This window comes from Humulus lupulus, chromosome 8, assembly GCF_963169125.1.
Source record: "Humulus lupulus chromosome 8, drHumLupu1.1, whole genome shotgun sequence".
Taxonomy (NCBI): Eukaryota; Viridiplantae; Streptophyta; class Magnoliopsida; order Rosales; family Cannabaceae; genus Humulus; species Humulus lupulus.
The window spans coordinates 63,631,902-63,643,584 of record NC_084800.1 but is presented as its reverse complement, the minus strand read 5'-3'; the positions used below and the strand labels follow the sequence as shown (position 1 = coordinate 63,643,584).

The following is an 11,683-nucleotide window of genomic DNA, read 5'->3' as shown; positions in this document are numbered from 1 at the left end:
ATAAATTTAAATGATATATATACTACAAAAATTAAATATATAAATATAAATATAAATATATTAATCATATAAGAAAAAAATACTAATTTTAATATTGATATAAATTTGATGAACTCATTGTGTTAATTAATCACCCATATAAATCACCTATATAAGAAAAAAAAATACTAATTATTGTTGAACAAATCAAAGTGAATGAAAGAATACTTTATTTATAATCTACAAGTATAACACCCACAATAATTTATAAACAACGTAGGATTTTTATAAAAGAAATCATTACTCAACATATACAAATAAAACTCAAATTCACATAAATTTTAATAAAATAGATAAAATTGTAACACCCTCACTTATTTTAGTTAAAAACTATATTTGAGGTGTTACGTTTTAAAACTATATCATAATTTATTTCTGCGGAAGTCTGGACATTTTTTTTTAAAACTTGAAAACTTATTTCACATTATTTACATTAAACATAAAGTGTCTCAAACATATTATACATAAGTATTAAATAACCCAATTTATTTTCAAAACATAACTTCACACTTTATTACAAACATCTCACTGATAACTGAAATAACCCACAAAAAGGTCGATGTGTTCATATGTACAAATCGGGGTCAGGACCATGCTTCAGTTCTCCTCATATCATTCACATATTTCTTTCTCTACCTGCAACACAAGACAACTGTGAGCCTAAAGCTCAGTAAGCAAAGTAATGCATGCAATGCTAATGATTACCCAATATCAATGGACATATACAACTTCTTTTTAAATTTTGGGCCCCTTAATATTGTGCACACTGTTTGAATTGGTCAATGCCTGCAGGGCTTGTTACACATATAATACAAAATCCCATGGGTTCTCCTCCGGCTAGCCTTCACCACAGTAGGGCACATTAAAAACCTTATTCCATCGTTGCCCCGTCAGGCTCAAGAGTTAAGGCGGCCACACACTGTGGTGTCAATACATATAACAATAACTCATATGGAGGAGAAATAAAAACGGAAATATGGCAAACAATATAATTGGTTCACTAAACCTAGCCCAAATTATTGGGCAGCCACTAATAGCCTACTATAGGCCTCCGTTTACACTTATTAACACTTTCATTTGCCTTTTCAAAACAGTGGCACTGAACTTAAACTTCTTATTACAACTTTCTTTTATGTTGCACAAAACTTGCAAAGGCATCATATAATTAATCATCATAATATCATGCATGGTCTTATATCATATAATAATTTACCATATCACTATTATGCCATGCATACAAATTTATGATGAAGTGTCACTGTATGTTAATACCACTTACTCACAAAATATTCATATAATGCATACTTTCACATAACACATAATTCTTGTGTTGCAGTTGAGTACTTTACTTACCTTTTGTCCACAATATATTTCACCGTGTAACAAGTGATGTCTTAGGTATTGATGTGCTTATCCTGACAATAGCATGGATTTCTCATCATAATGATGGCAGTAATACATTGAACTCTCATTTAAAAAATACCCATAAGACTTCATATCAAATTTCATACCCAAAACATGCCTAAAATGCCTTAAACCACCTAGATCGAGCATTAGATTTATCTTAGACATTTGGGGAAATTTTGACAGAGTTTCCCCTTAATTTTAGCTATCCTCAAATATCAAAATACACCAATAATCAACATCAATTAACCTGCCATAACCATATATCCCAAATACCAACATGATTCATCATAAAGTTATCATATACCGATTTTGATAAAATTCTTATCTCCTAGATCATCACCCAAATTAAATGAGTCTCCACATATATTCAAACATTTATAAACATATATACTCTCTTATAAACTCAATCAAATAACCAAAAATCATCTTGTACTCCAAGAACCCCAAAAACCTCATAAAACACAAAATTTCACTTACCGAGCAACTTTTCGGCGAAAACAATCTCTTCAAGCTTTTCTAAACCTCAAACCACTTGGAAACCCCAAGAAATATCTTAAAAAGGATAAAACACCATATATAAGTTCTCAGAAAAATTCAAAAACATAGTTTAACTTCCAAGTACAAGAACTTACCATAAAAAGGCTAGAACTAAGCTTAATCTACTTCTTTGGCTTTGCTTTCACTTGGATCTCCTTAGAATTTCTTCAAACCAGCCAAGAAATGGTTTTTGGTTTTCTTTTCTCTCTGTTTTTCAGAATAATGGTCGTGCAAAGTGATAAGGTTTGATGAAAATTCCTTATTTTCAATGATTTAGCCTTATTGTCAAAAGTTGACACCTTTCATCTCATCATTTCACCTTTTGACTTATGAAAACCTTATCACTTCAATAATTTCGACTTAATCATCTGCTAGGCCTATTATCATTATGTGTAAAACACTTATACCAAACATTAGGTCCATATGACTTCATACCCAATAGTTATGCTTACCCGATCGAGCGTAGCGCACTTATGCTAAGCTCGTTTTGACTTTGCATCAATACCACTGATTATGTATACCTCCCATCAAGAATTGATCTAATGGTTCTAAAACCATTTTTACATCATCAATGAGACCTTAATCATACCTCGATTACATTTGGTAAATCCATAAATACTCAATTTTACACTGAAATACTAGTAATCGACATTGTACTATTTTCCACTACTTAACCTATTTTGCCTTCTATATCTCACTTTCAACACTTAATTCCATGCCTTGTCCATATTTTTCATACTTTCTTATATCTTGAGCACATCAAACACCCATAAAAGACAACTCAAATGCCACAAGGTTAATAATATTGAGCATACATATAGACATCACATACACAACTTTTATACTTATACATGAAAACACTTATAAGAATATGCATATGCTCAAATTATACATATTGTATGATATGTAATGCAATGCAATCATGTGATTATTGGCTATATATATCAAAATAATGTGGGTGTTACAAAAATAGCTCTAAAAAATTATAATATGACCATCACCTCTCCAAATAAAACTCATATTCACCAAAAATTATAATTAAATAGATAAATGATCTCTAAAAGATTTTTGGATGTCATATTATCTCTTCAAAGCTTAGACTTACATAAATAAATATATATATATATTATATGTACATAGATTTTCTTTAATGCTATGTTTGTATAATTCACCTTAAATTATATATCTACATACACACATGTATTATAAATTACCACTGAAAATTGTCTCATAAATCAATTATTTCAATTATTTTTTAATCTACTAATACTTTTTCTAATTCTTATATGTAAAATATGAGAAACTATTTAAAGTATCATAATTTAATTTTCTCTCTCTTTTATCTTATGTAATTAGCACATAAATCATTATACAACAAAAATAAATTAATAGTATATCTTAATTTTCTTTATTTTTTTTAAACAAATAAGTCATACAATATATATGTCTTTTTGTAGCACTATATATTACATTTACAATTTTAAATGATATTAAAAATATTAAATGTATAGATATAAATATATAAAATACTAATTTTAATATTGATATAAATTTGAATTTTTTTTAAAAATATTATTAATTGGAAAGATTTTATTAATCAATCACTCATAAAAAAATATTAATTGTTATACAAATCAAATTGAATAAAAAAATATTTTATTTATAGTATACAACTATAGGAGCCACAATGATTTGTAAACCATGTGATATGTTTTAAAAAAATTATTACTTTAACATATACAAATAAAACTCAAATTCACCCAAATTTTAATAAAATAAAAAAAATAGCTGTAAAAAAAATTATAGCATGCAGTTATATAGAGAAAGATTGATAAACTAAAAAAATTATAATTAAATGGTTATTAATCAATCACCCATAAAAAAATTGAACTCACAATAACATGTAAACAATCATCATCTCTCCAAAGAAAATTATTCCTTAACATATACAGACAAAACTCAAATTTAATTAAATTCTAATAATAAAATAGAAAAAATAACTATAAAAATTATATGATCATCATCTCTCAAAAAAAATTATTAACATATACAAACAAAACTCAAATTCAATTAAATTCTAATAATAAAATAAAAAAAATAACTATAAAAATTATATGATCATCATCTCTCCAAAGTTTTCAATATCTTTATAGATACAGAGGATAATTGATATATTTTTGGACGGTTGTAAATGTTTATCTTACGCCGACTCATAAACAGATCGTGTCGTTTTCCTATTCATTTATTTATTGACAACGTACAAACGATATCACCACTCACAAGGCAACTTTTGTGGATGTTTAATATTTATATAAAATAAATTGCGAAGTAAATAAATAAAATAAAGAAGATAAAATTGAAGCAGGTAACCCGAGCTTTTGGACTATGGATAAATTGTATTTACATAAACATACATATAATTGTTAGTTGAGAAGCGATAACAGAGTGGATATAGTTCGATCAATAAGGCAATATCGATAGTTAATTGAGATGGAGAAGAGCAGTAGTAACTATGGATGCAAAGTATGCGTTACAGGAGGTTCAGGCAATATCTGCTCTTGGCTCATCAACAAGCTTTTATCCAAAGGATACACTGTTCATGCTACTCTTCGCAACTTAGGTATATTTATATATATATAGGTAATTTAATATATATATATATATATTTAGTATATTAATAATCTGGTGTGGTGAAGCACAGATGATGAGACGAAGGTGAACTTTCTGAAGAGCTTTCCGGGGGCTAAGACAAGGTTACTTCTGTTTAAAGCTGATATTTACACACCTGATGATTTTGAGGCCCCAATCCAAGGCTGCAAGTATGTTTTTCATATTGCCACTCCTTTGCTCCAAACCAATGTTGTCTTTCAGGTAAAGTTTAGGAAAATTCTAATATATAAAATGTTCCCATTTCAATAAAAGCTAGTAATATGTGTGTATATATCTATACAAAAAAAATAAAATTAATGAAAATGATCAGAACAAGAACTCGAGTGAAGCGACAATAGGTGCGGCGAAGAGCATAGCAATGTTTTGTGAGAGATCAGGAACAGTGAAGCGACTGATCTACACGGCGTCTGTGGTGGCCGCGTCGCCGATCAAAGATGACGGCTCTGGCTTTAACGATTCCATGGACGAAACTTGCTGGACTCCTTTGAATCTTTCAATCCCTTACAGTAACGAAGATTACAGGGTGAGTTTTTGTGTTTTTGTTTTGTTTTTAAATATACTATATATATATATATACTTTTATTTTTTGCTCTTCTTGAAATAATTTTTAAGCTAAATAAAATTTTCTTATCCCTAAAAACAAAAGTGGGTTGCATATTTTACTGTTAGTTGTTACTAGTGTATTACAATAGCGACACTTGAGATAATTGTGTTTAATCATTTTTTATAATAATAAACATTAAAATAAAAATCGTTTATGAGATTAGGGATTGTATTCTTATATCCTTCATTTTATTTCATTTTAAAGTTGCGATATGTCCATTATCTCTGGTTGATAGGGTCAAGTGAATATTCCAGGCTGGGCTATAGCTAGCGAGAAACTATATAGCTTGACTTCATGCTAAATTATATTTGAAACCTATTGAAAAATATGTGGTATAGTATTATTAAAGAAAAATGAACTATTATATTAGCATAATTTTAACATTATTACAAAACGCTATCTATATTACTATACTCTGTTTTCTCTTACAATACATAAATAAATAAATCCATATGTAATTGCCGATCGATCTTGTGTTTGTAGATTTGTATACAATTATAGTTAGTACGTAGCTGAGATATGCACAATACAAATTATAGTCTTGAGAATTTAGTCTTTAAAATTTAAATAGATCATCATTTCAAAAATTTTGTACTAGCTAGGCCTACCTATATTCGAAGACAATATCAGAGAGAGAGTTATTGAGCATAGGGAACAAAGATGGTGATGGATTAGAGGTTGTAACACTTGCATGTGGCCTTGTTGGAGGGGATACACTTTTACCAGTTATACCCTTCAGTGTGGCAATGCTTTATTCTCACCTCAAAAACAGTCCAATACTATACGATTCTCTTCGGTATTTAGAGGAATTGCTTGGAAAAATACCAATAATACACATCGAAGATGTTTGTGAAGCCCTTATCTTCTCCATGGAGAACCCTTCTGTCCGTGGTAGATTCTTATGTGCAAGTGCCTATGTCTCCACTGCAGAAATAGCTTCTCACTATCAACAACACTACCCACAATTTCATTTCAAGAAAGAGTGAGTAATGATAATAAATATTATTTTCACATATCCATGTCATTAAGATCATTACATAATAAAAATTGCACTTTCAGGTACTTGGAGGGGCCAAAGAGGCATATAGAGTTTGATTCCTCAAAGCTCATTGCGAAGGGCTTTGTTTACAAATACAATGCAAATATGATTTTGGATGATTGCATCGCTTCTGGGAGGAGAATGGGTGATCTCTTGAATTAGTATTGTTTTTCTAATCCTTTCTTTATTTTTCTAAGATACAGCTACTAGAACAATTTTTGTCCCATTTAAGCTCTTAACGTATATGGAACGAAAATAAAATATAAACACATGGTATTGTATTTTATATATATATATATATATATATATATATATTTATTGATGAACGGACAGCCCCAAAACGGCAAAAAGAACATCCAGACACGAAACGGCCCCTGAGGGGAAAAAGAAAAGAACTGCCAGAGACCTTCGGCAACATGAGAATCTGTTTGATGAATCCAATTTGTCCAAAGATAGACAATTTTATATTTGTAGTTGACTTCTTGTAATCCAAATTATATATGGTATGAACTCGGTTCTGTTTGGTTTCTATTTTTTTTTAAATCAATAAAGAAATGTTATATATATTTATAAATTTTAGAATTTTTTGGAATCTCTCTATAAAATATGTTTTGTTATTTTTTTTTAAAAAATATAGTTTTTGAATTTTTTTATCAATAGTAGCCACAATATCATTCGAAAAAATATTAGTCATTCTAAGTTTGGTGATAAAAAAAAAATAATAGCGAGTTGAGTGATTTAATTATTGTATCATATTTGTAATAAAATTAAGATATAATGGTTAATTATTTTGTAAACTTATATATAATTGAGTAGAGTGATTTAATAATAGTGCATAGGTATAATTATTAAATTAAAATATCATGATAAATTATTTTGTAAAATTAGATTTAGTGTAAAAGATAACATATGCCATTAAATTAAAGTGAGTAGAAAAGATAGTGGGCTTGAGAGGCTCATTAGCACTCCATAAATCTATAATAGTTAGAGTATAACCAACAATAAACGAATCTTCGTAACAATCATTGGATATCTAGATGCAATACAAAAATGATGTGAATTTGTAGAGGCATAATGTGTATCTTTATATCGGTGGCGCTAGCTTAGAGTTATTCACTTGGTTTTTCTTTACACATTGTTGCATAAGATTGTTTAACAGTTGTGATTGCCTTCTTTTAGAGATTTTAATTTTTTAATGATTTTAGGTCTTTGTTAGATGATATTACAAGTTTGTTGTCTAATTTTTCAAGAGTGTTCTTTATTCATGTTTATTATCATAGATTTAATTGTGCATGCTCTTTGGGTGGATGAAAAAGTTTAAAGATTTCATTTCTTTCTTCAAACTGCTTAGTTTTATAAGTTGTAAGATATTATGATTTTTTTTTCAATGAATAAATTTCATTGGGACAAAAAAAAAACAATAAATGAATCTTGCCTTGTTCATAGGCCACACCAAGCTTTTAGGAGCTTTAGCCGAAAGCATAAAATAAGATATTTCTTGAATTTTTTTTAATATTAATATATTATCCAAAATTAAATAACAAATTTACATCAATATCTAAATGCTTAAGTAGAGATTGAATGTAAGAGAATTTAATTATTTGAAAATAAAAGTAAAATAAAATATAGTGTAAGACATAATTTTCATCCCTAAGTCTCTTAGAAAAGTGACTAAAATTCCAATTTCCCCATAGATCCCCAAGAACAAAATATGAATGTCTAAAAAAAAATGCATAACAAAGAGAAATCAGAAACTTATACATTAGAAATTGATGAGAAAACTTGACTGATTGTATTTGTACAATGAAATCCTTGGGAACTCGGTTTCGAATGGAGATCAAGTGAGAAATTGAGGGATTTTGGAGATATATTTTTCTTTTTTTTTGAAGGAAACATGCAAAAAAGAGCTTTGGTTTTGTTTTGAAACTGTGAGAATGAAAGTAAGGAAAGGGAAAGAAAGAGAAGGGTATATCTAGCCTAGGAGATGGGAAATCAATAAGAGAATCTAGGTCCTTAAAATTAAATTGGTATTTGATCCGAGGACTGTCCTTTAACCTTGAAAAGACGTGGGTAGTTGAAGAGTACTTGAGTAATCTTGGCATCCATCCCTATATTGACATGTGTTCACACTCGAGTGTGGTAGGTGGACACGTTTTTAAAAAAAAAAAAAAATTCATTATCACGAGGCTCGAAAAGATACTTTTGAGGGGCAAAATGTTACACCCCAATTTTCGAGACATCCAACCATTGAAAACCCAAAACAGAGAAACATTGAAGGTTTCTATTACTAGTTGTGAAGAATAAGAAGAAGGAGGAGGAGGAGGGAAGATGTGTCGTGAAAAGAGAGGAAGGAGATAGAGAAATAAAAAAATAAAAAAAGTTTGATTTTTTTGATTTTTAATTTTTAAAATCCATTAATAATATATATTTTTAAAAAAATTATGATGTGGACCAATAGTAGAGTGACATATAGTGTAACGCCTCACGTCACTATGGCTACTTTCGGGAATGACGTCTGACCCTGCAATCTAACACGAGTCTTTCCAGCATGTTTTGTCCTCACTCGCATGCTTCTTAGGAAAACTTCCCAGGAGGTCACCCATCATGAGACTACTCCAAGTCAAGCACGCTTAACTTTGGAGTTCTCAAGTGATGGGCTACCGAAAAGAAGATGCATCTTGTTGGCATAGGTAGTACCCATCAATCCATTTAAGTCATTTTCAGCTGTGTAGTCCCATACATACACAGTCTTAGAATCATCATCACACTTGACCTTCACCCATTGTGAGACTACTCTAGGTCAAACACGCTTAACTTTGGAGTTCTCAAGTGATGGACTACCGAAAAGAAGATGCATCTTGTTGGCATAGGTAGTACCCCATCAATACATTTAAGCCCAATTCAACTGTGTAGTCACATACCTACACAATCTTAGAATCATCATCACACTTGATCTTCCCCAGGCGATGTGAGATTACACAGCTTTTACCCGATCTTTCCCCCTGTGGATCACGGGGATTCTGATTGTCACACATAACATCTTAATAAGCCACATTAGTAATTAATGAAGGTGGTAGTAACAGCTTCACACTACAAGAGAAAGAGCCTACAGCGACGACTTTTGTCGCTGAAGGCATATAGCGACGACATGTCGTCGCCAAAACGGCGTCGCTGTAGGTTCATATGTGTAGCAATCTAAGGCAACGACAAAACGCAGTCGTCGGAGTAGTCTTTTAGTACAGCGACGACATGTCGGTCGCAGTAGGAAATCCTTTTTTTTTTCAGTTGGACTGGGATATTGCGACGACATGTCGTCGCTGTTGGTGGTTTCAAAATTTGAAAATTTGAATTTCAAAAACTTCTACAGCGACGACATGTGGTCGTTGTAGGTCTGTCGACCGCTCCATCAACAGCGACGAAATGTCGTCGCTGCAGAGTGTGTTGGTTTATATGCCTTCAGCGATGACATGACGTCGTTGTAGTGTCACGGAAACTCAGATTTTTATTCAGCGTTCACCCTATGGTGACGACATGTCGTACGGCGAGGACATGTCATCGTTGTAGGTATACAATTTTAAAAAATATATATTTAATTAATTATATTGATTAAAATTTATTCAATAAAATATTAAATATTAAATAAATAAATAAAACCAACTTATTTAATTAAATAATAAAGCTAATTTATTAATTAAATAATAAAACCAATTTAACAATATCCATAGTCTCCAAAATGTAAGATAACAAAACATAAGTTGTAACGACTCAAAATCACTAATATGGCTTTAGGGCCCTGATTAGTGTGTCGGGAAGGCATAATTGGTTTATGTGTGAGTTTATTGATTTAATGCATGATTATATGATAAGCATGCTTGAATGATTATATGAATGTAATTGTGGTTACATGTTATATCTGTGAGAACCACATTATTATGTGGGTAAGTTTGCAGCGTGCAACTTGAGGCGATCTTAGGGAGCAAGTTAGCGGGAAAGTCACAACGGGGCTTAATATTTGACTTGGGGCAAGTCAAGGGGTATTCCGGGAACTAGATGAATATTTGGGTTATCGGGTTATGGAAATAAATATATGGAGATATATTTGAGGTTAGGAAGCTTAGGCGAGAATATTGAGGAATTTTTACCATTTTGCCATCGGGGACATTTACAGCACCTCGAGCCTCGGGATTGATTTAATTAACCAAGGTTATACTTAACAAAACAGAAACCAGTGGAACAAAAGAGATAAACCGACCCTTTAATAGTTCTTCTCCTCTTCTCTCTTCTTTCTCAAGAAAGCTATAGGAAACTAAGGTGAATTCAGCTGGAAATCTTGTGATTTGAGCTGAAGTTTGGGGAATTAGCTCAGCTCTAACCAAGGAGCATTAAACCAAGGCCAAGGTAAGAATTGAGTTTTGTTTTTGGGTGTTAGAATTCTGAGTTTTGGCTAAATATTGAGGGTGTTTATGGTTTGAATATTTAAGGACTGAATTAGAGCTGGGAAGTTTGGGTTTTGGCTCAGGAGTTGTTAAGGAGGTGGTTCATCAAAGAAGGTAAACTTCAATTCGTAATCTAGAGGTTAAAATTTGAGTTTTTCATGACTGGTTTTTGTGTTTTGAGCTGCTGGGTTTCAGAAATCAAAATGAGATTTTAATGGGTTTTTAAGCTGGATTTATGTTGGGTTATGTTGTTAGAATCATGTTAAAAGTCTTGTGATTAATGGGTTTTGGATTTAGGGTGCTTTGGGGAGGTTTTGAATAAGGTTAGGATGTTAGAAATGGTGGATTTTCTGGGCACGAAGGGTTGGATCGCGGCTATGTTCTAGAGTGCTGCGGCCCTACGAAGCAAAGGAGCCAGGGAGGCTCGCCCAAAGGGGAGCGCCGCGGCGCCACATGGCAAGGCCGCGGCGCGTGTCTGCCTACAGAAAGGCTTGGTCTCTGTTTCAGGGGCGGGCCGCGGCTAGGTTTCTGGGGCCACAGCCCTTAGGTGCGTTTTTTATCTTTTGGGGATTTTAAGCGCGGGAACCTAACCTAGGTGCTCGTGATCGATTTCACCACCGTGTTTGGTAATTCGATGTCCCGGAAGCTAGCATTGTACCTGGAAACCTTTATTTGAATATTAATGGAATCCATTACCTTGATTGTGACTAGGTGTTAAGCTAGGGCTCGGGAAGGGGATCGTGCTCAAGAGTCGTCGCTCGTAGTCAGTGAACGTGGAAATTAAAGGTAAGAAAACTGCACCCGGTTGTGTACTTGTAATGGGACTAAGGGTTCCCTAATATGTATACTTTGAAAGGATGGTATTATGCCATGCAAACAGTAACCACGAACTAAGAGTGTCCAAGGTTACACTAGCGCACAGAGCGCGGCTCGGCCACTAGTAGCTGAGGA

General features: G+C 32.0%; 1 protein-coding gene and 1 long non-coding RNA gene across 2 annotated transcripts; one reads left to right on the top strand and one right to left on the bottom strand.

Moving 5' to 3' along the window:
- Window positions 1–407: 407 nt before the first annotated feature.
- Window positions 408–2,210, bottom strand: LOC133793836 (uncharacterized). The gene is made up of 4 exons (XR_009874979.1): window positions 2,079–2,210; window positions 1,924–1,998; window positions 1,393–1,454; window positions 408–675 (listed from the first exon to the last, which is right to left on the bottom strand). It is a non-coding gene; the product is annotated as an uncharacterized LOC133793836 (long non-coding RNA).
- A 2,060-nt stretch (window positions 2,211–4,270) lies between these two features.
- Window positions 4,271–6,825, top strand: LOC133797531 (NADPH HC-toxin reductase 1-like). Its single transcript, XM_062235456.1, has 5 exons — window positions 4,271–4,603; window positions 4,685–4,854; window positions 4,964–5,176; window positions 5,860–6,239; window positions 6,317–6,825. Exons 1-5 carry the CDS (start codon window positions 4,474–4,476, stop codon window positions 6,456–6,458), a joined length of 1,035 nt encoding a protein of 344 aa, XP_062091440.1. The 5' UTR covers window positions 4,271–4,473; the 3' UTR covers window positions 6,459–6,825.
- Window positions 6,826–11,683: the final 4,858 nt, after the last annotated feature.